Source organism: Syzygium oleosum, unplaced genomic scaffold (genome assembly GCF_021117445.2).
Source record: "Syzygium oleosum isolate NSW1041296 unplaced genomic scaffold, Sole_v2.1 Sole_v2.03, whole genome shotgun sequence".
Taxonomy (NCBI): Eukaryota; Viridiplantae; Streptophyta; class Magnoliopsida; order Myrtales; family Myrtaceae; genus Syzygium; species Syzygium oleosum.
In genome coordinates this window covers 14517692-14545638 of record NW_026607487.1, presented here as the reverse complement: position 1 = coordinate 14545638, position 27947 = coordinate 14517692, and the positions used below count along the sequence as shown (strand labels likewise).

Here is a 27947-nt window from a genome sequence, read left to right as displayed (position 1 = left end):
GCATGTAATATCACTTAAGAGGACCTGTGATGCAAACATGCGAACAAGCTTGGTCTGTTTGATATTATGGTCAGACTACTATCCACAACATTTAAGTCATTCACGTGAACTATGCAACTGCAAGCTTCAACATGCCCGAGCACTATCCCTTTCCTTAGTGACTCCATAAAGGGTGTTTATTGTTAAATGAAACGAAAGAAGTAAATGAGCACGACAAAATCACCTCACTCTCCAGGACATTACATCAGAATCGGATCAAATGAGGCGTGATTTACGGGGCCAAAAAAACAGGTATTTCCGGTATCTGAGTGTCCAGAGAAAGACAGAATATTAAGTTGGCTATAGTGATTCTTTGAACTTTCTGGCAGTCGAAGGGCATAATCAGGAATTAATCCTGTTGAGTTGAAGAGGTTGTGCTGGTGATGCTAATTAACAATCTTGGGGGCAGCAGCGATGGTCGCAGTCTCACAAGGGTGATGCGCAGCTGAGCAGGTGGTGAAGAGGTGGTGGTGAAGGTTAGCATGCCTCAGAGGAAGCCATGGCCGACAATGGTGGAGGTCAAAGTGGCGATCAAGGGAAGCTGCAGGAGAGTAGAGATAGTGGAGCTAACACTAGAAATGGTGGCTGGGGAAGTAGGTAAAGGATTAAAGAAGTGGAGGAGACCAAAAAGTAGAGATGATGGTGACCAGATGCAAACTTATACCAAGTGAACAATGCTTCTGATGAACTTGAAAGCAATATTTCTCCTTCAAACCCATGCACCCAAAACTTAATAAGCAATAGGAACCAAATACTCTCTCTTCTGGTCTCGCCCCTAAGAACTCGTGCACACAGTTTTCTCTTCCACAAGTATAGAGCAGTTTAACTTATTAAAGAGGTAAAGGAGTATTCCATTTTTTACGATACTCATCGCACGTAACTTCCCCGACCGCATTGCTTGCTACAAGCAAAGCAGCAAACACCAGAACTTTCATCTGAAGACAACAGATTTCAATGACAAAATAGGTATGTCATGATGAATTCAAAGATATACGTAGTAGTCCTGTGGATAATGATTAATAGCCTGTGGTTAATAATCAATGTAACTGTTTATACATCTGCAAAGTATTCAGAACCTGTGCATCTCTAGTTGCATCTCATGGCATGGCTAGTGTCCTATCATGACGACCTACTTTCCACCTTTACTGTAGCTGTCTCGCAGTGTAACTGTCCGGTTGAAGACAAGTTTCTCAGATGTAGTAGAGTCCTCGTCAACCACAAAATACCCTGCAATTGCAGATTATCAATACAACAATGATCAGACAATAATATGAATGGATTTTCAGCCCTATTGAACAAGGAGAACATCCTCCAAAGGTATATGAGCAGAACAATATTCAAATAGAATGTAACTACCTTAACAAAGCTTAGATGGATGCCATGCGGCTGTCAGACTAATCAAGAACAAACAGGAAGTTTCATCTTTTCTTAGAGAACAACCTAACTTAGAGAATAACCTAACCTCTGTACTAGAATTCGTAAATAAGTACTTCATGATCGCTCTTCATTATAACAGCAATTCAAAGACTTTTTGTTGCCTAATGCTTCTCTATTAAACTTTTCACAAGGCATCATCTATGCAACAGCTGTCTGTGTGGATGTAGAGCACAGAAAAGAAGAGGAAACGACCTTCCCAAGAAATTTAAGACAAAGACTTAAAGAGAATCCTATCAAAATGGCAGAAAAGAAGGATGCCACTGAAAGCTAGTATAGCAGAAGAAAGCACAAAGGACAAAATCTAATTAACTTGTGGCCCCACTTTGCTAGATTGGGAAGAGATTTAGTGACAGAACAAATGTGGAAAACTACACTGGTTCTTGGGAAGCTGAATTGTCGCTCTCCATCCATCATGAAGCTGTTCAATATACCATTTTAGTTATATCTACATATCCTATGACAAGACTTGCAACTGCTCTACCAGCACCTAGCCAATCACCAGAAGCAATGTACTTGGATGAGCAAAAACAAAAATATCAAAGGAGTTTCCACTCATCAAAGATGTGCTACTTCTAAAGAAAACTTAAGAAGAATAGTTGAAATAGATGATGATATGCATGGATTGCGATAATAATTACAGTATCTCCTCAGAAAAGCCCTATTCCCTGCTTCAAATGCATAATTCGCATCCTTCACTGATGCCGAAAAGTTCATATGCCTGTATATCAATGCCACTCATAAGTCTCAGTACATACCAAGCCTTTCAAACTGAAATCTATCTCCCACTTTAGCTTCTCGAAGTGATGGTAGAGCATATGCACGAGGGACCACAACTTTTGAATGTGGGTTGAGATCATCAAGCCAATCTTTACCAAGCTCAGCCGGACTCTAATTCAGCAAAAAGTTCCAACAACTATTAATTATTCACATAAAACAGTTAATGCAAGAAGAAGAATACACAATTTGCAAGACTAATTTCCAACCTCTGACAAAAATAGCCTGTCAAACAATCTGACTTCCACCTGAAGTGGGTCAACACCATGGGAAGGTTCAGCAACCCAGTGAAGCACCCCCTTAAGATACATTTTGAGGGAAACAAAAAAAAAAGAGAGGGAGAGAATGAGAGTCAGCACTACAAAGTACCAAGAATAATTATTTTTCTCAAAGCAATTTAAAAGTAACAGGAAATGAACAACATTACACATATGAACCTTAGGTTTTGTTTTCTTGGAGGAATCATACTCAGCGTGAATCTCAACAACTGTTTCCTTATCATCAGCTAAGACAACATTGGTGCACTTTATGGGGAATGCATATCTACCATCGCAGAAAGGATTTGAGCATCAAGCACACATTTGATAAAGTTGAAACTTCAAAAGAAACAATCTAATGGGTGCATACCTTAGCATCACTGTTTTACCAGGAGCAAGACCATAGTAATCTTTTGAATCCTTCATCCGAAAATCTGACTGTTCTATGTACACCGTCTTCGAAAAGGGGACCTGGGGAAAATATAAAACAGTAATATTCGCTTCACAAATCCATCTCCAAACAATTTTAGCAAAATTATGGATGTATACAAATATCAAACAGATTACCAAGTTCAAATGTCCAAAAGAAGTACTAAAGACCTGACTACAATACTTCTCGAGTCATCACACAACGTAAGTGTTAGTTTTATTATTAGATAATTAGCAAGTTGGGTTTATTTTAGGAAAGGGTATTTAGGTCTTTGTATCAAGGCTTAACCCTAAGCCTATATATACTTGGTTTATCTCAATAATAAAGTAGATCTCTTTTACCAAATTACATGGTATCAGAGCCACAGTAAAACCCTAATCCTAATCCTAAATTAAGCCCTAGCCCTAGCCTACTGTTCACGACCAGCGAAGAACCCACACGTCTCGCGCGTCTTAGCTCGCGCGCCTCAGCGCGACCTCGCGCGCTCCTCGGCGCGACCTCGCGCCCCCCCGCGCGCGACTCAGCGCGCCTCCAGCGCGCCTCCAGAGCGCGACTCAGCGCCTCTTCCGGTGATGTGATTCGCGAGAGAGAGGCAACGAGATGTGAAGAAATTTTTGGTCATGTTCTCGTTGCTTCTCTACTTGATCGTCTTGGTTATGGGATTTTTTTTTGCTCGTGTTTCTCTGCTGTCTTGCACGTCGATGTGAAGACATTGTTTTTAATTAAAGTGTAGTGGTGGTTGATGTGGTGAGCAGATCTGGTTGATGTGGTAGTGGAAGTTGGTGTGGTGACTTGTAGTGTGATTGATAGTTGCTTGTTGGTGGTGTTCACATTTTTTTAGTGGATTTGGTGACAATCGATAGATTACGAGTGTTCTCTTTTTAATTGGTGGATATGTCTACCGATTCGGTAACCGGATGTTCGTTCGGGGGTGACTACCCCGACTATTGCTCTTGGTTCCTTTGGTATGAGTGGTTTACACACCACATTAGTAAAGTTGGATGGCACGAATTACCCGAGTTGGTCAATGGCCCTTTCTACTTTTATTTATGCTAATCGCCAATCTAGGTGGCTCCATGAACCACCACCCGAGGATTCAGACTAATTTAGAAGAATGGAGGGTCACCGACGCCGCGTTGCGTACTCTGCGTGGGGAAGTATGACCGATTCTATTCGTCCTCTTTTTATGGATTGTATGACAGCTCGTGAGGTGTGGTCCAAATGCACTTTACTTTATTCTGACGAGAATAATATGAGTCGAGTATGTGATATGTGGGAGGCATTATTTGAGGCTAAAATTGGTCCTTCCGGATTGGCGAGAATACTATGCTCGTTTTACTTCTTTGTCTCGGCGACTCGGTCTCATCTTCCACCAGCCACAACAGTTACTCAGATGCAGCAGAGAGAAGCAGACATGCTGGTGGTCCTCTTTCTTCGAGGTCTTGGTCCAGATCACAGTGCCCTAAGACAGCAGATTACTTCTCCGGGCACCCTTCCTTCCATAGAGGAAGTATATTCTCGAGCCGCTCTCAGTACACTCCCGATTCGAAAGCTTCAACTATGTCGGATAATAGTGCTATGGTGGCTCGTGGTAATCAAGGAGTTCGTGGTCGTGGCAATTGGAGTACAAGTAACTTTAATCATGGTCGTGGCCGCACTATTCCGGGTCGAGGTGTTCCTCGAGGTGGTAGTACTACTAGTGCTAGAGGAGGTCGTGGAGGTCGTTTTTGTACTCATTGTCAGTTGGCTGGACACACTATTAACTATTGTTATGATCTCCATCCTGAGTTGCGGGGTTTACAGGCTTCCATTGATATTGAGCCTCGGTCTTCTTCATCTGGATCAGCTTCCGAACAAAGTACTGTGCAGTTGACTCGTGCAGAATATGATGAGCTGATTAGAGCGCGACAACCTGGTGGTTCTTCAGCTCCTGTTGCTACTTTGGCACAACATAATGATGGTACTTGTCTCTTAGCCACTACAGATACACTTAGTCCTTGGATTATTGATTCAGGTGCCACTCATCATATGACTGGTGATTCGCGTCTTCTTACTTCATCTTCTTCTACTCCTTCCACTTCAGTCACCTTAGCAGATGGTTCAAAATCTCAAGTAGCTGGTACAGGTTGTGTGTCATTGAATTCCTCCATATCTTTGCCTTTTGTTTACCATATTCCTCGATTCCCTTATAGTTTGTTATCTGTCAGTTCCATTACTCGTGATCTTGATTGCAATATCACCTTTTCTCCATCTTCATGTGTCCTCCAGGATCGGAAGACTGGACGCCGGATAGGTGGTGGGCGTGAGGCTGGTGGATTGTATCTTCTAGACCCCGTGATTGTTGCTGCATCGCTACTATTCGGAAGAAGGTCGTGGATGACTCTTATCGGTTGCATTGTCGTCCTGGGTCATCCGTCAACGGATACACTTTGTCATTTTCCTTTTGTGTCTAGATCGAGTCTTAAGTTTGATTGTGAAACGTGTCAGTTGGGAAAGCATCATCATGTGTCTTTTCCACCCCGTGTTTTGAGTCGTGCTTCTCAACCATTTGAGTTAGTCCATTCTGATGTTTGGGGTCCTAGTCGAGAGTCTTCATTTGGTTTTCGTTATTTTGTCACTTTCGTTGATGATTGTACTCGTACCACTTGGTTATATTTAATAAAAGATCGTACCGAGGTATTTCACTCCTTTCGTCAATTTTACAATGAAGTTACTACTCAGTATGGATATCCTGTTAAATGCTTACGTACAGATAATGCTCGTGAGTATTTTTCTTCTTCCACCTTTCTTCCTTTCCTTGAATCTCGTGGTATTTTACATCAGAGTTCTTGCGCTCACACTCCACAACAAAATGGAGTTGCTTGAACGTAAGAATCGTCATTTACTCGATGTTGCCCTGTCTTCTTCTTCATACACATGTACCTAAATCTTACTGGAGCTATGCTATTCGTACAGCATGTCATCTTATTAATCGTCTTCCATCTTCTGTGTTAAAGGGAGCTGTTCCTTTTACTCTTCTTCATCCTAATCAACCTTTATGGTCTATTCGTCCTCGTATTTTTGGTTGTGTCTGTTTTGTCCATCAGTTGTCTCCTGGCCTAGACAAATTATCTCCCCGTGCTGAAAAATGTGTCTTCGTTGGTTACTCTCGTACCCAAAAGGGTTATGTTTGTTATAATCCTACTTCTCGTCAAGAGTACGTCTCTGCTGATGTTACCTTCTTCGAGGATCGGACATTTTTTGGTAATGTTTCTTGTCCTGCACCGTCTTCCTCACCTTCTCAAACGTTGCGTTGTTAGTTCCCCTACCTATATCTCCAACGAATCACCATATGTCTCTTCTATTGTTGTTCCATCAAATCCAAGTTCATCTCAGCCACTACAGGTCTATACACGTGGTCCTCGCCGTGCTTGGAATCATTACTCTCCATCAGCAGACGCCTCACCACTATCTCCGGCCCCGGCTTCTGATCCTCTTCCATCACCTCCAGTTGACTCTCCTGTTGCACACCGTACTCGATCTCGGTATCCTCTTGCTCATTTTGTGTCTTATCATAATTTATCTCCTCAAATGTCATCATTTGTGTCGTCTCTCGCATCTGTGTCTGTGCCCAATAGTGTGCAGGAAGCTTTAGCTCATCCAGGTTGGGCTCGTGCTATGGAGGAAGAAATGGCTGCACTACAACACAACAAGACTTGGGAACTTGTCTCTTTACCTCCTGACAAGCAATTGGTAGGTTGTCGGTGGGTATTTGTTGTTATATATCATCCCGATGGTTCTGTTGAGCGCTTAAAGGCGCGTCTTGTTGCGAAGGGCTATACTCAAAATTATGGCATTGACTATGACGAGACTTTTTCTCCAGTGGCTAAAATTCCTTCTGTTCGTGTCATTATTTCTTTGGCTGCTCGTTTTAAGTGGACTCTTCATCAGCTTGATGTTAAAAATGCGTTCCTTCATGGGGATCTTCAAGAAGAGGTCTATATGGAGCAACCACCCGGGTTTGTCGCTCAAGGGGAGAAGGTATGCCGATTGCGTAAAGCTCTATATGGACTAAAGCAGTCTCCTCGTGCTTGGTTCGGTCGTTTTAGTGATGCTGTTACCAGTTTTGGTATGCATCGATGCAATGTGGATCATTCCGTATTTAGTATGTCATCTTTGAAGGGGTATGTTATTCTGGTTGTTTATGTTGATGATATCATTGTTACTGGGAGTGATGTTGAAGGCATAAAACGACTCAAGCTGTTTCTACAAAAGGAGTTTAATACTAAAGACTTAGGTCTACTTCGATATTTTCTCGGTATCGAAGTTGCATATACTGGTGATAGTATTGCTCTTTCTCAAAGAAAGTACGCCATTGATATTCTTAAGGAGGTGGGCTTGCACGATGCTAAGCCTGGTGATACACCTATGGACCCTGGGGTGAAGCTTGATAACGAACACGGGAGCTTCTTCATGATCCAGGAAAAATATCGTCGGTTGGTAGGCAAGTTGAATTATCTTACCATTACTCGTCCGATATCTCATTTGCTGTTAGTGTGGTGAGTCAGTTCATGAGCTCTCCTCGTACTACTCACTGGCAAGCTGTCTTACATATTATACGATATTTGAAGGGAGCCCCAGGTCAAGGGCTTGTATTCCATAATCGGGATCATCTTAATGTAGCTGGTTATTCTGAGCCAGACTCTTTGGAGGTGACAGGATACTCTGATGCAGATTGGGCTGGTTGTCCCGTAGATCGCCGGTCTATATCGAGTACTGTGTATTCCTTGGAGGTAATCTTGTGTCGTGGAAGAGTAAGAAACAATCGCTTGTTTCTCGATCTAGTGCGAAGCGAGAATATCGTGCTATGGCTAACGTTACAAGTGAGCTTCAAGTGGATTCGTATGTTGTTGATCGAGATTGGATTACATATGGCGGGATCGTCTACTCTCCATTGTGACAATCAATCTGCCATTCATATTGCTAGTAATCCAGTGTTTCATGAGCGAACTAAGCATATAGAGATTGATTGTCACTTTGTTCGGGAAAAGGTGAATTGTGGTGATATACAGCTGGTACATACACGGTCTGAGGAGCAATTAGCAGACATTTTCACGAAACCTCTACGGCGTGGACGAGTTTCATATATTTGCAGCAAGTTAGGTCTTTTTGATATGTATGCCCCAACTTGAGGGGGAGTGTTAGTTTTATTATTAGATAATTAGCAAGTTGGGTTTATTTTAGGAAAGGGTATTTAGGTCTTTGTATCAAGGCTTAACCCTAAGCCTATATATACTTGGTTTATCTCAATAATAAAGTAGATCTCTTTTACCAAATTACAGTAAGTTAGACCAGAAAATCCAGGTATATTTTACCTCATAAAAAGCCTATGGCTGCATTCAATGTTAATTACAAATTCCCATGTAGTTGACATGTAAAAAGTTTAGATTTTATTAATGAAAAGTCTAAAACCATCTGTGCCTAGTATGGTGTGGCCATTACCTGGTAGATGGCAGATGTATCTGTTTGAGCGTCAGGCCATTTCTTTGCTTCCAGATCCATCACACTGCCAGCATCTAAGTTGGTAATAACAACCTTAAGAGAAAAATATTAACCAGTTAATGAAACAGCGAAAACAATCATTGGTCCACATAAAGAACAAATCCAGCACACCTTAAGTGGATATAGAACAACCATGGTTCGAGGCGCTGTTTTGTTCAGTTCTTCTCTAATGTGATACTCAAGGCGATCCAACCGTATTGTGCTACCATCACTGTTGAGAATATAGAAAATTTAAAGTAAGAGACTACCAATTTGCAATTTTTTTCTCAGGTTGGCCCGATATTTAACAAACTCAACCTTCTAGTGATTCCGATTCCTCGAACAAAAGCATTGATGGAAGTTGAAGTTACACCTCTTCTTCTCAAACCAGCTAGGGTCATCAAACGTGGGTCATCCCAACCATCAACAAATTTCTTGGTCACTAAATAATTTAACTGCAACAGAACAAGAACACACTTCATATGTGGAAAAGGGATTGACAACTTTACGCTAATCAAATACTGCTCATGGTTCAAATTTCTGCCTCACCTTCCGCTTTGACATTACAGTATTAGTGACATTGAGCCGAGAGTACTCCCACACATAAGGTTGGTATAGGTCTAGAGCATGCAATAGCCAATAGTAGGAAGCACGCCGCGTCTCAAATTCAAGAGTACAGAGCTGTTGACAACACAAGCAGAAGACAAGAAAATTTACAGGCATGAAGCCCAGAGAGAAAGACAAGACTAAATGACCAAAGACCACATTAGTGAAAGGAAATCATTCACATATCATTACTGCTTGGAGCATCATGAAAATGTGCAATCTATCCAAGTCTAGCAACCAACGTACAAATATAACAGGCATGAATTAATCTAGTACGAACCCACCCTTGAGGACATTCATATATTACATTTCCTATAAGACAAAGTAATGATTGTCCAGACCAGTAAATTAAAAATGTATATCTGCAAGGTTAAAATTAATAGAACTATTGCATAATTTTAGGCCATTAAGCGAAAACCTGCTTCAAGAACATCTGGAAGATGCCATTTTCAAAACAAGCAAAAATGGTCTACTCCCTAGATGGAGTTCCAGTAACTACAAGCAACTGCCCGAGCAAGGGATATTGACAGAGTCGAGTAATTGAATAAAGAGCCTCAGAAGTGAGCCATCAATCAAGAAAGATCCCACTTCCCTTTAATTGAAAAGATACTGCACCTTATCTCATCCCTGAATATATATAAAATCAGTAGCTTTAGCCTCAAACATAATGACAAAAATCCAATTTAACTATCTTGACTCTACAGGCTATTCTTCGTTCGTTCTTGATCATATTCAATTGGAAGAGTTCGTGCTATTAAAATGTCTGCGCATAGTTGTTCATTTATTAGCTGAAAATAAAGCAAAGAGCAATAAAGTATCTAACATGCCACAAAATCCAGAACCACATCCCATATACCATAGTTCATTTGCTTATCACTTCTAATGCTGCCTTAAATGGTATTCACATGAAATCCTATATTTTACTTAAGTAGGGCACAGGAGGTTTTCATCAATCCGTATTAGGCATATCACTATCATCAGATAGAGGAACAAAGGAAATACAACTACCATAATGAAAGTGCCCCTAAACAAAGCCTCAGCTTCACATCAACTAGCAAACTTAGGTCTTTCTCTTTATGGTTGCCCATCCTAACCTTCCCATCTCATTAATATGCATCACTTCCTTAAAAGCTCCGACACCCAAACTAATTGCTGACGTTTACACTCAGAATGATGCCATGGTTGCCCTTTGACATCATAACTCCACATAGAGGTCTTTCCCCAAAACCTGTGCCTCTATTATTCTCTTATCAACAGTAGTACTAATATATGTTCAGGAATCATTTAGCAAATGAGAACACCATAGATTTGATGCACTGAGATACAATAAAAAGAAAGAGAAAGAGACATACCGAATGGGTGATATTTTCAAGGGAATCAACAATGCAATGAGCATAATCATAGCTTGGATAGACGCACCATTTATCTCCAGCATGAGGATGAGGAGTAAACTACAGATAGTAAAACCAAAATGTAAATCACCAAGAACAAAAAAAGATCGAGATATTAAAGAGAAATTCAGTAAAAAGGCATACCTTTATACGATATGCAATGAGATCATACATATTAAAGTTATCACTCTGCATATCCTGCTTCATTCTAAGTGTTGCTTTCCCTTCCTCGATCAGACCCCTTCTCATATCCTCAAAGAGTTTTAATGACTCTGCAATAGGTCTGTCCCTCCATGGACTATTCATCTTCTTTTCCCTATACTCCTTTATTTCATCGGGTGTCTACCAAAATAATTCAAGCATTGAAAGAAACTGAGATTAAATCAACAACGGATAAAGCACAATGAGAAGTGCCCAACACCAGAAAATTCTCCAACATTCCCATAACTTAAACACTACAAGATAGACAAATTTCTTAAAATCTTTGCAGCAAAAAGGTTAGTGACCGGTGCATGAAATCAAGAAGTGAGACTGTCGCACGAAATCAAGAATTGCTCGCATGAGTGCATCCACGTGGCAAAATATCTAACTTGCCTGCTTCCAAAAGCTATGTTAGACTAAAGATTGAGCATACATTTGCGAGAAAATATAACTAAATTGCAGGGAGAAGCATATGCTGGGCAACATATTAGCAGAGCTGCAATAGAAATAGAACCTCACTGCACATGGTTTTCTTCCTAAGCTACCTAAATTACAAGGGCTCAGCCTAAAGCAGCAATAATTTTAGTTGGGAAAAAGAATCAATCACAAAGTGAAATGAGTACACTAGTAATTACCTTAGTCATATCCAATTTACAGCTATAAGAGCCATGCCATTTACTTTCTGGTAAGTATTTGACATTCATTGCACATGGTTTCTCTCTTAGTAAGGGGGAAAACAGAATTGTCTCTACCCAAAGCAGCATGAAGATTTAAGCCAAAGGGAAATCGAACGGCTCACCTGATGGTCAACATAAGCATGACCCCTTTTTATAAGCTCCACCGCCAGATCATACAACTCTTGGAAGTAATCGCTGGCATAAGTGATCTACCAAAAATTCAAGTTATCTCAGATTTTTCTCCCAGAAAAAAGGCTCGAAGCACATACCAAGTCAATGAATGCAGAAAATTTCACCTTGAAAGGTTTCCAACCCATCCAATCAACAATTTCTTGGATATGATCAATGTACTCTTTTTTTTCAGCTTCCGGATTTGTGTCATCAAACCTACAAATGCCATGAGAACATAAATGAAGGCTAACGAACAGGAAAACCTTTTCAGAAGAATACAAAGGAACGATTACATAATCCATAACAGAGTCTAGGGGAAAATCAAACTAGAACACCAGCGCAACCACTAGTAGCTATAACTATGCATCTTAAAGCTAAAGTTTAAAGAATTCATGGAGTATAAATCGACAGCTAGAACTTCACTGGACGACCGAAAGGCAGTATGGACCCTTCCTATTGGAAGCCATATATGTAAAAGGCGGGTCATGTAGAAAGCAGAACATCAATGTCCTAAGATTCACAAAGAGTGCTCCTCATATGTCTTTTAGGATAACACTTACTGCACATTTCAAACGTTAGATGTTATTTCCTTTGTAGTTACTTCTTTTTCATTCAAGTGTTTTAACACTAAAATCCTTTCTCCTCTCCAAGAGGACCATCTTCAATCTTCAAAAGAATTTCACTTACATTAGATAGACTTGAGAACACTGGGGCAAGCAAAGGCTATAACTTCTTGAGCCCACATAAACTTTTAAGTCGGAGAAATTAATTAGGTATACCTCCGGTTAGAATCTCCAACGAATCAAAAATTGAGTCTTCAATCTTCAAAAGGATTTCACTTACGGTATATCAAGTAGAGAACATTGGGGGAAGTAAAGGCTATTAACTTCTTGAGCCCGAAGAAAAAAAATTTAAGTCAGAGAAGTTAGTTAGGTATACCTCCGGTTCAAGTCCCCAACGCATCAAAACTTGAGTTAAGTATTTAGTTTCCTCAAGCGGCTAAGAATGGTTTTCACTACTTTGGAGCTAGAAAGACACATCTAGATTGGCATAAGGTAGAAAAACACGACCATTCTATGCCAAAACCTCATTTAACTTACTTTTTTAGCTGTAAGCCCGCCTCCCTTAATTCCTAAGAAAGTTTTGGATAGAAAATCATAATAATCACAATCTAAGTATATCTAAACTCACTCCACCTGGCGATAAGATTTGACAATCCAAGGAATTAGAGCTGCAGCAACAGTTAACCACTAAGCAAACAAAGCTCCCCAATAGTTGCTCAAGGAGCTTTTTGCCCAATGGTAAACAATTTATAAGAATCTTACATTTAGTTCAATGAAAATGGACCGTCTATGTAAGATGAATATCCACCATTTTCACTGCTAAAGCCTGATAAGCTAATTTACCAAGTGTTAAAAGAACGTGTATAAAGCAGTCCATGCTTAGACTGAACTACTCGTCATTTTTCATTCAACGGTCTGGAAAACGAAATACTTTTCATACGTTAGGTATTCTAAAAATTTAACTCATGTGGATGGTCTAATTAGATCCGCTCGTGCACGCACTACGTATATTATAGGGGGACGGTGGAGTGAATGTATTTTTCCTTACCTCAAATAGCAGCACCCAGATCTCTCTTTAGCCAGACCAAAGCTAACAAACATGGCCTGTAGTCATCAAGATCACAAATGGCAGCCATAAGCAAAACTAAGTGAACATAAGTATGATTCAACAATAATTCGGTATTACCTTTGCATGACCAATATGCAGATACCCATTTGGTTCAGGGGGAAATCGAGTGAAAACTTTTCCGCCTGTCACTGTTAAGTGCTTATTGAGCATTTCTTTTGAATTGCAGCATCTCAACACACGGTCATCACTGAAAAAAACCTCAGTATGCACCTGATAATTGGAGGCATACAATGTATTAAGCAGATGTTTGTCTGATCAGACAATATCAAAGAATTAAAAAGCAATTAAGAATATGCTTGCGCATGATTTAATTGAAAGCAAGCTTCCAAATATGCCCAGTACTCAAAATAAGTCTATTGCAAGAAAGGAAAATAGAGTGAAAAGGTAAAATCTTACCTGGAAATTATCCTCTGGCTGTGGAAAATCCTTAAATGGATTAAGTTCTTCTTCAGAGGGCTGTGGTGCAGCAGCCGCTGCAACTTTCTTCTCCTACAACTCAACACCAGAGAGGGAATGAAAATAATGCCCTCTTACTTAAAACCAAAAGCCAAACTCTACATCCTGGTGTAAACCCACCTCAACTTTCACAGGCTTTTCCTTCTTCTTTGCAGGCTTTTCATCATCTGCAGCAGTCCTTTCACCCAGCAACTCATGCATTTTTGCATCTATGATTTGCTATAAGTAGACACGGGTACATCAAAAATGAAAATAAAATAGTGAGAAGAGAAAAAAAAAAAAAAGGGGAAAAGAATAACATCATAAGTTTGAACAACTAGGAATCCAAAATCTAAGACGGTACCTTAACAATCTTTTGGTCAGCCCATGGCAGCTTTTTTCGAACATGTCCAAATAATTCACCCACTATAGGCAAAGGGGAAACGATTAGATACTGTAATCAAAGAGTGCATTTTCTTTCCATGATGAGTAACTGAAATCGGCAACACTAGAAAAGGATATGCCATGAAATATACTATGTATGAATTAGCATAATAGGGTAGTTAACACGCTGAACTGTGCGACAAGAATAATCCCAGCATTAAAATTCCATATAAATTTTACTAACTAATAGGATCTATAAAGACATCCATCGATTCCTATTTATGGGAGACCCCACCCCACCCCCGGAGAGGAAGTTGACAATAAAGGACCTTTCTGCAACCGACACATAAAAATGTGATGCTTAGCTCTCATAAAGTAGTCAGGGCTAAAAAATGCTTGTAAAGGGGGAGAAAAGCACATCAGATACTTTAGGACAATGTTTTACAACAAGAAATCAAAAGGTCGAAATCAAAGTGCTGAGCCATCAAAGTATGATAGAATTCAGCCTTTTGATAATAGTAATAATAAATCATCTCTTACCATTTGTTCGATAACGCTGCTCCAAGATTGAGCTCTTTCTCTCTTCAAAAATCTCACCAACAGTTTGTGTAATATCTTCCACGGACACCTCCACTCCTGCTTGCACAAAAATCAGCAATATGATGAAACAATGCACGAGAGAACCATCATAAAGGTTAAAATTGTTTTACATCAAACATAAGCATAATCATGTGATGACGGCATGGTGTTTTGCAACCCGAATGAAACTGCCCAGAACACGCAGACATCACAAGATGCGTGCCAAAACAGCATATGAACAAATTGAAAATCTTAATATTCAATTGGAATTCACAACAGATAGCAGTGCTTTGCATACCGACACCACACGCTTCTTCAAACTCATGAAGCTTAAAGCTCTCTGAACCAGTGTTGGAGAAAAATGAAAATGCAGCATCTAGCTGAGCTGTAGTTTTAATCTGCATACAATCAAGCAGCAATGAATAAGAGGTAAATTATTTACCTGACATTTTGCCAAGTCCGCAATTATTCTATCTAACATCTTGCCAACTAATCATAGTTGAGACATGAGATAAAATCTGATGGTGCAAAAATAGTTGAAATAGATACCCACAAAATACAGAGATATGACAGAGTCCACCACAAAGTTTTATATTTTGTCCTCACCTTTGCTGACACAATGTGCTCGAGCAATGTGGGCCGGTGCACGAGAGCACTGGCAGGGTACTTCGTAGCAACCTGCAGCATATCCATCACAGACGAAAACAACAATTAAGCTCATAAACCACTTCCCACCCGCTAAACACCAGAATCAACTAATTTGCGATCGAATTCTCTCGAAACAAATGCATCATTTCCATAAATTGTTCCCCGATGAACTTAAATTCTGTCACGAGCTGAATCAATGAAATGCAAACTCACCGTGTAGAGAAGATTCCCGATGCTCTTGTCGCATCCATCCGTCACAGAAGCCTTGAGACCAAAAAAAAGAAAAAAAGGAAGGACAACAAACAAAAGTTCAGCGAATCGATCAATTCACAGCTAACTTTCACAGCTTCACGAACTCGCGAATCGTTTTCCAGCCATCCGCCTACTCATGCAAACAGAAAAGGCAAAAGCAAAAGCAGCGCGAGCTCGCTCGCTCCTATCTTCCTCGAACCGAAGCACGGCGAGATTCAAGCCTCATCGCGGTTACCTCGTGAATCACGGCCGTCAGATTCGCAGTGACCTTGCCGTTGGCGACGGTGTTCTTGGCGGTGCGCTCGTCGAGGCCGATCTTCAGGAACAGCTCCAGCGCCCTGTCCCTGGACTCGTCCTCCTTCACCATGTCCGGCGTCCGAGCGACGGCAGCCGATTCCAGCTCTCCGGCGCTTCGCCTCGCCTCGCCTCGCCTCGCCTCGCCGGAGAAATTTATCCCGCGTCCGGCGCCGAGGAGGAGGAGGAGGAGGCTCGCGGACGGAGGAAGACGGAGACGAAGCTGCTGAGAAAAGTAATGCGATAAGCCCTCCAAGAAACCTAGCAAAAATGGGGGGGGAGGAGGAGGGGGAGAGGGCACGAGGAAGAAATTAGAGAGAATCTGGAGGGGCAATTTGGGGAGGAGATGAAAATGAGAGATTCCAGATTCCTTTTCGTGTCTGCGAAGATTTTCAAGGGAAAAGGCAAAACGAGTATCCGAAACCATTGACTTTGAATCGTCACCCCCGCACGCCAAGCGTCTTTGCGATTCCAAAGTTTAATTTGGTATTTGCAATCGTGTGGATGGTTTTCGGATCTTTACTATCGATGCGCTGTAATTACAATAGTTCGATCAATGTTCCAGCAAAATGTTGACGTGCCACCTAACTAGACATCGCATCAACTTAACTTGGAAAATAGGAATAAAGAAAGAAGCCCGATGGTTAAAAATATCGAAAAGATTGAAATGGGGGAAATAGGACCAAAGGGTCGAAACTTCTTCGATTTTTCTCCTAATAGTAGCACGGGGTCGGGAACTATTCATCACTGACACAACGTGACCTTTCGAAATAATTGTAGACCACGGCATTTATTACGATTTAAGAAGGGCCGTCACCTCCTTCCACGACTATGGCTAAGAGTCTTGCAACCCTTACAAATGGTTGCATTATGTCGTTGCAAACAGAGGGTCACACGACCCTCAATTGTCGTTGCAAATGGCACCACGCCCCTTTACATCTCACTACCCCTGTCGTCGTTTAGGGAGGGGTTGCAACCCCTCGCCCTTCACTTTCGACTTTTGAACTTCTGTTTTTTCTAAGTATTTTCAAGGAAATATTTATGGATGGCCTAGTGCTTATGTAACCATTTAGCCAAAAAAATAAAGAGATAAGTGCGTCCGAAGCCCTAAAACTTATCTCAAAAGTACAATTGAATATTGAAACTTTCAAAAAGTATGATCGAGTCATATAACTTGTTAAATTGATGTAATCAACTCCCTCCGTTAATTCCGTCCAAATTGACTAATGAAAAATGCTAACATAACTTTTATTATTTTCTCAAGACACATGGCACTGATGCGCCATTTTTTATATATTTTCAAGAGATAGGACCTGATGGCTAATGCAGCATTTTCTTCTTCTTTGGTCAGCATTTTTTTCGATGAAATGAATAAATTCGAACAAGAAATTCAATATCCACGTCAGGATCCACCCGAACTGGACCCGAGAGTCGGTTTTGGTTGCTTCGAAGAAGATTTAACAACCAGAAGTCGGATCGCAACGTTGGCTGATGCATCCAAAGTTCCAGCACATCTCTCTCTTGCCAAATGGAATTTGTCCACTTGGAAGACAGGCAAAAAATATTTTTTACGCACAACAAGATGCTCCGTATCATCCCTATGTCGAAACTACGTAACTGCAATCCTTAGTCACCGGATTACATTCTAGGGATAAGTGCACTACAAGTCCTAAAACTTGTCACAAAAGTGCGTTTGAGTCCTAAAACTTGCAAAAAGTTCATTTGAGTCCTAAAACTTGTCAAAATGGTTCATTTGAGTCCTAAAGTTAACACCGTTAGATTTACTAACGGAAAATGCTGACGTGTCGTTTTTAATTATTTTTTCTTGAGACACGTGGCGCCACGTCAGCAAAAATAAAAATAAAAATAGAAAAAACTGAAAAAACCAAAAAAAACCAAAAAAACCAAAAAAGGAAAAAAAAAAAGAACCGTGTGGCCAAGCCGCGCCGGAAGGACCGGCGAGGTCGCTGGGCCTTCCGAGCTCCGCGACCCTCGCCGGGCCCGGGCGAGGGCCGGCGACCCTCGCCGGCCTCGGGCGAGGCCGCGACCCTCGCTCGGATCAGGGGCGAGGGTCGCGCCCTCCCAGATCGAGGGTCGCCGGCCCTCGCCGGGACTCGCCGGGCCGGCGGAGGTCGCCGGGCTCGGGAAGGCCCGGCGACCCTCGCCGGCCACAGGCGAGTCCGGCGAGGCCGGCGACCCTCGATCTGGGGAGGGCGCGACCCTCGCCCCAGATCTGAGCGAGGGTCGCCGGCCCTCGCCCGGGGCCGGCGAGGGTCGCCGGGCTTCGGGAAGGCCCAGGCGACCTCCGCCGGTTCTTTTTTTTTTTTTTTTCCTTTTTTTGGTTTTTTTTGGTTTTTTTTTTCAGTTTTTTCTATTTTTATTTTTATTTTTGCTGACATGGCGCCACGTGTCTCAAGAAAAATAATTAAAAATGACACGTCAGCGCCACATCAACATTTTCCGTTAGTAAATCTAACGGTGTTAACTTTAGGACTCAAACGAACCATTTTGATAAGTTTTAGGACTCAAACGAACTTTTTGCAAGTTTTAGGACTCAAACGCACTTTTGTGACAAATTTTTAGGACTTGTAGTGCACTTATCCCTACATTCTAATAATGCAAAACGAGGCTCCTAAAAGAAAATGAATCTAGGGTCAATTCACCTAGCTCAGTAACCTAAGCTTGAAACTGAATTATAGAGTGCATTTATTTTGCGAAGAATAAATGATATGAAAAACATCCCTCTTAAAAATGATTGTTTATATCGCCTGTGAAAATGAACGAAATTAAAATATCTCCACTGTTCACGAAAATGCTTAGACATATATTGTTGTCAATGATGAAAAAAAAAATTTCATTGGCTGATTATTTCAAGCAATCATGTTTAGAAAGTTATTTCCTCAATCATTCATTTCCCTTGAAACGAACATTGTGATGGTGTCAAAGCAGTTGAATTTTCGTTTCTTTTCATGTATTTGACCTAAACAACGGACAAAGTCCTTGCCAAAGTAAACTCTTGTGCCAATTCTTTTTCCCCACTTGCATGCTGCGATTTCACTTGAAGAGGACATCCCTGGCTCCCTTTAGGCTCGATCGTGGGCCCGAAATCTCAACGGGCCGGTGCAGGCCCAGCCCGAGATATATGGGCCAGAGGGCTTTTTTAGACGGGTTTTTTTTTTTTTTTGGTCGAAGATTTTTTTACGGGCTTTTTTAATCTATAAGATTTTTTAGACGGGTTTGGACGGAGACATTTAATGGAAAATTCCGGTATGGTCCAAAAATTTATCTATGAAAAATCTTATAGCGAGCGCGTTTGAATACAAATTTGGGCCCGGCCCAACCCAATCTGGGCCTACTCAGTGATCACCTCAGGAGTCTCTCCGTGAAAGACCGTTAAAAGGATGCAAATTTTTTTCTCAATTTTCTCACCCCGGTATCCACGGCTATTCCGTGGCTTAAAATACTTAAGAAACAAATGTTTGTTTGATGTTCATTTTTTTGGCTATATGGTGTTATTCCTCTCCGTTCATAGATTTTGCTAATTTATATAAAATACAACGGGTTACATGGGAATTTAGCGCAATATTTGTTTAATCTCGAGCTTTTACTGGAAAATTTCCATAAAAGGCTTACGCATAATATTACATCGTCTGATCATGACATATTTCTGTATAAATTGCAATATATACTTCAAGAGGAAAATCTTCTATGTAATCCACTAAATATTTCAGGCTTCAATTTAAGCTTCGGTCTTTCATACTCAAAAATATTGTAATTTCTCTTTCCGAGACAAATGAAGATTCTCTACCTCGTATGTGCTCATATTCGGAGCTTACTCATTTGCCAAGACAAAAATATGAGTGCTGAAAATTTAAGTATTGAATATTAAGTGCTAGGGTCTTTATACCTAGAAAATGAAAAGAAAAATGCTGTTTGATAACAAATGAAATAAGCTATCAATTTGCTTTTTGACTCAAACCAATTAATCAAGTTGCGTGTGGTTAATGATTATCAAACGCGCCTAATCACAATAAATACCGGAATTTCAACACGTGATGTGGTTATCAAACACACATCTCAGCCACTAATCCCGCTGAGTGATAAATTTCAAGAGAGCTTCTTTCCAGTGGATCAATGATTAAGAAGATTGAGACACTGAATGTGAGTACCGACCGAGTAAGACATCTATGTCCCATCCAAGACTATCTCTCTCCTCCGGTTTGCCGTTTGAACACCCACCAATATCAACCAACATCCTAATCTTAATCCGGAGCTTTGCCACTGTAGCATCCTCCCCGCCGTTGCTCTCGAGCCACTCGCCATCGGGGACAGACCTCGCCGCCATATCGATTTTTCTTTTTGTTCAGAGCCGCCATATCGATTGATATGGCCGTCCGTGGGTGACTTAAGGTTATAGCCTTTTTGGCTTCCATTTTTCAAGAAAAGGGTATATTCAATCGTTTCAATTATACATAGCGTAAAGATACACGTCGAGAAAGCGTGACTTTTTATATTTAATTTGAAATTCTCTCCTTTCCAAAATGCTCTCTTTAGAGAAAATTTCAAATAAAGACCTGAAATACTCTCATTTTCTCAAATAAGGGCTTGAAGTAAACCGTGTGTCAAATAAGGACATGAAGTGCCCTCATTTTTTCAAATAAGGGCCTGAAATGAACCTTATCTCAAATAAAGGTACGAAGTGGTTATCTTAGTCTCAAAAGGGAGCCTGATCTCACCATAGTCAAGAGCATTTTTGTCTTTTAATTTTTTTCCTTTTTTTCTTTCTTTTTTTTCCTTTTCTGTTTTTTTCCATAAAAAACAAACTCAAAAATCAAAAAAAGAAAAAAGAAAAAAACAAGGGGAAGGGCTGGCAGCAGCAGCGATGGGGCGACAGTGATGGCCGGCAACCCCCCCATTGCTGAGATGCCGGCGACCCCGCCGGCCATCGCCGCCGCCCCACCAGTGATGGGGCGGTGGCCACAGGCGGGGAGGGCTGGTTGGCCAGCCCCCTGTTTTTCTTTTTCTTAAAAAAAAACTTTTTTTTAAATTTTTTTATCTAATTTAATTAAAATTATTTTTGGACAAAAATGCCCTTGGTTGGTGGGAAAATTTGGATGGCCAGCGAAACGACAGGGTGAGGCATTTATTTGAAACTGTTATAGCCACTTTAGGTACTTATTTGAGAAAATAAGGGTACTCCAGACCCTTCCTTAACATAAAGTCCACTTCGAATCCTTATTTAAAAAAATGAGAGTATTTCGGATCTTTATTTTGAATTTTTTCCTCTCTTTATTATCGCTACGCTGATGTTAAGATAAAAGGAAAAGGGAATGCGATCGTTAGGGACTTGGGAAAATTCTCATTTTGACAGAAAAGGACTTTCCCTCGAGCCGACTGAACCTCAGCCCAAACAAAAGAGAAGATTCCTTCTCACATAGAGGGGGGGTGGGGGGGGGGGGAGGGGCCGTGGCATATGATTGAACGCGTGGACTCCACCGGGGGGAGGAATTGGGGAATGCGGTCAGCATGCTGACCGAGCAATCCACGTGGCAGTTCCCGATTGGGGGGGGGAATAAACTAATGCCCAGAAATGGCCATCAAAGCACTCCGCAATTCAAAGGTCAAATCATGATGGAGAGTCGCCACCTTTACCCCCCCCTCCTTCGAACTCAGAATCAAATATAGCGCAGGCGCAAAAAAAAAACGCTTTTTTTCTTCTTCTTTTTTGGGGGTTCCTTTTTTTTTAACCTGTTTGGTTTTTATGGGAGAAAGCCGTAGCTTCTATTACGCGGCGAAGACACGAGTGTCATTCCCTGTCGAGAATGTAATAGGTAGAGGATATCTAGAGAAACATAAAACATATCTCTCAACCGAGGATGTTACAAAGCGGACAGCAAGGATTCATTGCATCGCCTTGGGTCCCCAGATGGTCCTGAACTGAGGAGCCACTTTGTCTTCTTTCTCTCAGCTATATATCTGTACACGGAACTCCACCGCGTGGACTCTATGGACCACCCCCATGTCAAGTTAAAGTTCGATCGGTGCATGACATATAAAGAGATGGAAACAGAGTCATGGCGCGAGAAGCAAGGAGAGGAGCAAACAGACCATCCATCCTCCACCTTTAGCAGCTCTTTCTGTTATATACATATATATATATATATATTTTATATCAGTCTGACTTTGACTTGATGTTTCCTTATGCAATCCTCGTTCCCCCAATAGAGAGTTAAAGACGACGGACGAATCCCAAAAAAGGCTATATTTACTTCACCTTCAAAGTCCACATCGGATTCCTTTAACTGAAATTTTGGGTATAGGAAAGTAGGGGGAACCTTTTCAAGAAGACGTGATAGCGGCCACTTAAAGGTTCAAAATCGGCCGGACAAAGGGAGTTGCTGAAACATACCGGAAGTAATACGCCCTGGTGTTTGCCGCCGAGCCAGAAAGATGAGGCCAGAGATTGGATACCCAGGTTCCAACAGAAATATATGTCGAATGCTCGAAACCGACTCAGAGACCAAGCGGGCGGAAAATGGAAACAGTTCGATCGAGCTTTATGAAATGAACCAGCATGCATGATCAGAGAGTCGCAATAAACTGACCAGCTGTACCACGTCAAGACTCATGGCTTGTTGCCATGAAAGAAAGATTAGATGAAACCAAAGTTCTCCGGGTGGAACAAATATCGAGCAAAATCGAACTCTGGTGCGTTACGTTAGTCTCGCGAACAACATGCAGTGTTCCAGGTTTTGCACTCAATTCGTATAAACTGAAGGCACGGGAATGATATTCAAAAGCAGCAGCAAACAACATGGAATCACGAGGCTCAGATACCCTTTTTAAATGATGCTTGTATTTAGTTTCCCAACAAGAAGTTACTGGAAAGAGAAATGAGAGCCAGTGCATTGCAGCCAATGCCTCTTGATCAGCAACAGTAACAATTCATTTCTCAAAGGTTCTTTCTGGATTAACAACATTCAACGGTGTTCCCACTTTGTAGAAGCTTATTGTGATAAATGGATAGAGATATAAATAGAACCTACCTACCTCATCAAAATTAGCTATTTCAGAAAGAACAAGAAGGAAAAAGAAAAAAGGAGGAAAAGACTGATCTAAAAAAGCAGGGAAGCTCCATATCTTTTTTACATTTCAAATTCAGAGAGGTAGTCTGAACCAATACGCAGGGAGCCCCCGAATGTCACCAGCAGTCAGCAAGCACAGACCTTTGAACATCAAGTTTTCCGATTCGAAAGGTCAACCCTGTATTACCTCTGCAGAGAAAAAGAACCGAACATTGATGTAATTCGAAGCTCACGATCAATGTATACGACTAGGCATCAATCACACGATGATGAAGAACAGAAACTGAGAAGACCAAACTGCTTTCTTTCAAGCAGATAAATATAAGATATTGAGTTAATGAGTGGCGTGTATCCAACAAAAGCTATGTTTTTTTCGATCCTCGATGAGATCTTTTTGCAGAAACGAAGTAATCAGAAGATCCGCTCGCTAATCAAATGAATGGGCATGGGTGGTGGGGGGGCGGGGGGGGGCGGGGCCGGGGGCAATATTACCTTGCCGTTTTCAGGATTCTCGTCGACCTTGTAAGTGTCCACCGAGATCTCCGTCAACCACAGCCCCGGGAAGAGCAGCTGCGAGAAAGCAACGCAAGACAACCGGAGAAGATCAGAACCCAGAAGTCAAACCAACGCGACGTTCGATGATTTTCAGAAGGAGAATACTCGGAGAATTACGCGTTCGCTTACATCCAATTGCTTCTGTACATTTTTGGGCCGCTTCTTGAACCGGCGGGGCGGTCGGTGCCCCACCATCGCCATGAAGTCCTCCTCAATCTCCTTCCGCTTCAGCGCCACCGCGAACTTCGCTCTCTCCTCCGTCTTCTGCGTCGCGCTGCCGCCGCCGTTACCTCTCAGGACCCTAGGCGACGACTTCGGGTCGTTTCCGCCGGCGCCGGCGGCGTCTTCGGTCCTCGACGGAGAGCTGTTAACTCTCCCCCCGCCGGCGCCGGCGCCGACGATCGGAGCCTTGCACGCCGCCCTCCTCGTCCTCAGATTCCACGGCCTCGACTCCTCCGCCGCCACTGCTGCAGCAGCCCCGGACTCAGCCTCGGCCTCCTCTGCCGCAGCGGCGGCCGCGGCGGCCACCGATTCCACCTCCTCCCTCAGCAGCTCGTCCTTCATCTTGTCCGTCTCGGCTCGCAGATCAAACATCAGCTTCTGCCTCACCGCCTCGATCCCGCAGTCGCCGCCGCCGCCCTCGTCGTCCTCGTCGTCGGCGGCACCGACGATCCCGCCACCCCTCCTCCCCCGGTCCGATTCCCGCGCGAAACATCTCCGCCGCTCGAAGTCCGGCTCCCTCCGCCGGAAGGGGGGGTGAGATCTGGCGGCGGGGGATCGGCGATCGTCGTCGGCGGCGGCCGCGGAGGAGGAGTCGGCGGCGGCGGCCACCTTCATACACCGCATGTAGCGCTGGCCGCCCCAGCGGAGGCGCGGGAGGGTGAAATTGTGGAGCGGCTTCGATCTCTCGGAGCCCATCGCCATGGGAGCACGGGCTCGTTCTCTCTCGCCGGCGAACTCGCCGCCCCTGCACACCATCACCGTGCGGGGGCCGACTCGCAGGGAAGCCGGAGCGATGGACAGCTCCGATCGGAGGGCGGGGCAATCTCCGGCCTCGGATTTTCTCGGGAAAATCGTGTCTTTTTTCCTCTCTCGCGAAGGAGGATTAGGTCTCTCTCTTCTCTCTCTCTCGTCGCTCTCGCGTCTCGGAGCGTCGCCGGGAAACGGGAGTTTATATACGAAGTGAGGAGAAGCGGTTCTAACGTTCGGGATGGGCGTGTTTTTTCTTCTCTTTTTTCCTTTTTTTTTTTTTCACCTCCCTATTTTTTTCTTTTCGAATTTCTTTTTCTTTTTTTTGTGGTCACTGGGGGTTGCGGCGGGTGCTAAGTTGCGCCGGGGGGAGGGGGGGGGTCGTGGTGTGGCGCGAGCAGCGTTTGTTGTGTTTCGTTTTCCTCTTTTTTTCTGTTTTTTTTTTTAAATTTCTTTTTTTTTTCGGATTTCCCGGGGTGATAAAATGTCGCTGTTTTTTGAAGAGAGGGTTGGCATAACCACCGTCGGATGGGAGGGCGGACAGTGGAGATGCCCTTTGAGAGCCGTCGAATTTTCACTTAAATCATTTTTCCCTTGTTTTCCCCCAGAGATTCAATCCTTTTCCAGTTTTTCTTTTTCTTTTTCCGGCCATTTATTGAATCCTTTCCCGATTCTTCTTTTTGGCCAACGTAATTGAGATCGTCCAAAATTTCTTGTGCGACGTTGTTACTTCGCCACATCGAGTTTCATTTTTTTGGGAAATCCACTCGTGGCAACTGAAATTTCATGAATTTTTGTAATCAATTGATTTTAATCACTTAATCTGCTATTCTTTTAGTTCGATCGGAATTCAATCAATTTTTTCAATGAACTACCTAACATGGTCAAAGTGGCGGCTACTTTCAACATACCGGCTTATTGCCCGATCGACACATGGGCCCAATGTCGGTATTTTCACGGGAAATTTTGAAAAGGAAAATTTAGTGCGTCGAGTGATCAACTCATAAGTGAATAACCCGATTGGAAAATCATTAAGTTTTAAAGAGCACAAATCAGATCCACCCAACTTTTTGTTAAGAGAGCGTTTGAATAATATTTTCTATTGCAACCATTTGATTTACTTTCGGTGTCTATTTTGTAGGACTTTCTTCTTTCTTTTCTCAAATCCGACAATATTTAACACAAAACACTATAAATATTTCAATATATATATATATATATATACATATACGTAAATCCGAGTGTAATTTTTTAAATTTTTTGAAATGCAACAGTTCCTTTCCTTTCCGATTTTGAAATACACATGTTACAGTGTAAGATGGGAGAATATCCTTGGATATGTGATTTTACTGTGTCGCAATGTCAACTTCGGAAAGACGATGAAAGTCACAAACTTTATCTCTTTTCTTCTTTTTGCTAGAAATCACATACTTTCAATTGGAAGTTAGAATCGGTCAATGGGAAGGTTTGGGCCAATTGGGCCGCGGATCGTGCCTAATAGTTATTCCTTGAGCCCGCGGCGTATGATTTAAAAGAAAATTAGAATTTCTCATAAAATGTTCGGCCGCGGGTGGGGGGATCGAATTGGTCAAAACGAGCAAGCTTGAGAGTTGAACAGCAGAAGGAATTTTTCTATTTTTGGGTCCCGCCCAGGAAGGCATTGTTGGCTTTGGGGGTTGGGAGGGGGGGTGGGGGCTAATGGGCTTGCGAGAGTTTTTGCTCGAAGCCTTCGCATAAATGTAAAAAGAGTATAGACGCGATGGTTTTTTTTTAACGAAAAAAGCCACTATTTGTTTCGGACCTAAGAGCTTTCTTTGAAGTAATTATTGAAATAATAATAGAAAAGAAGAATGGATAAGTGTATTGGAAGTTCTAAAACTTGTCACGAAAGTGTAATCGAGTCTTAAAACTATCAAAAAATGTTAATAAAAACCTAAAACTTATGACGAAAGTGCAATCGAGTCATAAAATTTTAAAAAAAATGCAATCAAGTTCAAAAACTTGTCACGAAAGTGCAATTGAGTCTTAAAATTTTCAAAAAGTGCAATAAACGGAATGACTTGATTAGACAAATTTGACAAGTATAAGGACTCGATTGCACTTTTTGAGAGTTTTAGGATCCGGTTGCACTTTCACGACGAGTTTTATAACTTAATTGCACTTTCGTGATAAATTTTAGGACTTGTGATATACTTATACCTAAAAAAAAAAGAATGGAGAAGCTCAGGTGATGAAGGACAATATAGGCGACACCAGCTTAAGGGCAGGTCGCACGAGATTGTGCGACCCCAAGCACCCTAGGTGCCACCAAGGTTGCGACCCTAAGCGAGGGGATATTGAGGTCGCCGAATTCTAGGCGAGGCGACTCGAGGTCCATTGACCTCGAGTAAGGGCCATCGATGTTGAATTTGAGGTGACGTTGGTCAAATACGAAGCTCGTTGCCGATACCGTGTGATGCTGGTTAGATCTACATAATAAAGTGAAGGTGAGGGTAAAATTGGAATTTGAATAATTAAATAAGGGCAAAGTTAGAAGGAAAGGGTTATTAACCACTAAAAATAGCATTTCGAAATGTTGATAAGTAATGTTGGGTGGGAGTTGTATTAGACTAAAGTGCTTTAGAAACTCTAAACTGTGGCTCAAGGCTTTTGGGATTGTATTTACTAAGTACCTCAACTTTGACATAAGAGCCTTTCGAAATACTCTCCCAAATGGGCCAATTCCTTAAAAAAGCACCAATTTTAAGCCGTGTCCCAATTTTGATCTCAACTTTTTTTTTTTTTTGATGACCCAGGGAACCCCCGCACGGACCGACAAATGGTAGGAGGTAAACCCTGGGGCGACACGTACTACCCACCACACACGTGCACCGGTTAAGTCACCCACGGCACCCGGATTCGAACACTCAATCTTTTGCAGAGAGGAAGAGTGCGCGCTCCAGCAGCGCCACCCAGGCGGGTGGTCAACTTTTTTTTTGTATCTTAAAAAATCAACAACTTTCACTTCTTGTCTAAATCTGGCCTCCGTTGACCAGCCACCCAAAGTCACCGTTAGATATCTGAGGTGACAATTCTATATCAGCGATGAATCCATGTCGGCTATTCATTGCCCCAACGTCGCCGTGCAACACCTCAACGGATCTGGTCCAACTCCACCCACGACAGCCGCCCGACCAACTCCATGGCTGTCGAGTCGAGCTCCATGGTTGTCCCCACCTCACCGTGTCCATGGCTATCCCTATCCAGATCTCAACAACGAACTCAATGACGATCAATTCGAGCTCCAGATGTAGCCATGGAGCTCCTCTGAGGTCGAGTCAATCTCGAGATGGAGGAGCTCCAGATCTGGCAGTGAAGCAACTCCATGGCTGCCACCGTGGCCGACCCTAACCTCATCGTTCCATGGCCGTCCGGATCTCAGGCGAGCTCTGCGACTGTCAAGTCGAGCTCCTTCCCGTGCGGTTGACCTCCGCCGCCCGCTCATCAATCAGGGATCCTTTGATTGTGTCCCTCACAAGCTCCACGGCGAGGATTGGAGCCATCAGCTACGC

General features: G+C 42.4%; 2 protein-coding genes across 2 annotated transcripts; both read right to left on the bottom strand.

Moving 5' to 3' along the window:
- Window positions 1-994: 994 nt before the first annotated feature.
- On the bottom strand, window positions 995-15916 carry LOC115665524 (glutamine--tRNA ligase, cytoplasmic). The gene is made up of 23 exons (XM_056309720.1): window positions 15729-15916; window positions 15455-15505; window positions 15200-15271; window positions 14892-14991; window positions 14555-14650; window positions 13995-14056; window positions 13772-13870; window positions 13592-13684; window positions 13253-13405; window positions 13115-13170; window positions 11629-11719; window positions 11455-11541; window positions 10599-10796; window positions 10416-10514; window positions 9007-9138; window positions 8776-8912; window positions 8590-8689; window positions 8419-8511; window positions 2878-2978; window positions 2688-2793; window positions 2460-2549; window positions 2232-2364; window positions 995-1266 (listed from the first exon to the last, which is right to left on the bottom strand). The coding sequence occupies exons 1-23, from the start codon at window positions 15858-15860 to the stop codon at window positions 1169-1171; spliced, it is 2379 nt and encodes a 792-aa protein (XP_056165695.1). The 5' UTR covers window positions 15861-15916; the 3' UTR covers window positions 995-1168.
- A 6686-nt stretch (window positions 15917-22602) lies between these two features.
- LOC115664203 (uncharacterized) lies at window positions 22603-24588 on the bottom strand. Its single transcript, XM_056310324.1, has 3 exons — window positions 23557-24588; window positions 23365-23442; window positions 22603-23061 (listed from the first exon to the last, which is right to left on the bottom strand). Exons 1-3 carry the CDS (start codon window positions 24403-24405, stop codon window positions 23056-23058), a joined length of 933 nt encoding a protein of 310 aa, XP_056166299.1. The 5' UTR covers window positions 24406-24588; the 3' UTR covers window positions 22603-23055.
- Window positions 24589-27947: the final 3359 nt, after the last annotated feature.

Excerpts from the sequence above, each read along its gene's own strand:
- LOC115665524 (XM_056309720.1), bottom strand. The coding sequence starts at position 15,860 with ATGGTGAAGGAGGACGAGTCCAGGGACAGGGCGCTGGAGCTGTTCCTG. Across the intron at positions 13,406-13,591 it reads AGCCAGAGGATAATTTCCAG|GTGCATACTGAGGTTTTTTT; the intron begins GTAAGATTTTAC and ends TCCAATTATCAG. Across the intron at positions 13,171-13,252 it reads TGCATATTGGTCATGCAAAG|GCCATGTTTGTTAGCTTTGG; the intron begins GTAATACCGAAT and ends TGATGACTACAG.
- LOC115664203 (XM_056310324.1), bottom strand. The coding sequence starts at position 24,405 with ATGGTGTGCAGGGGCGGCGAGTTCGCCGGCGAGAGAGAACGAGCCCGT. Across the intron at positions 23,443-23,556 it reads ATGTACAGAAGCAATTGGAT|CTGCTCTTCCCGGGGCTGTG; the intron begins GTAAGCGAACGC and ends GCTTTCTCGCAG.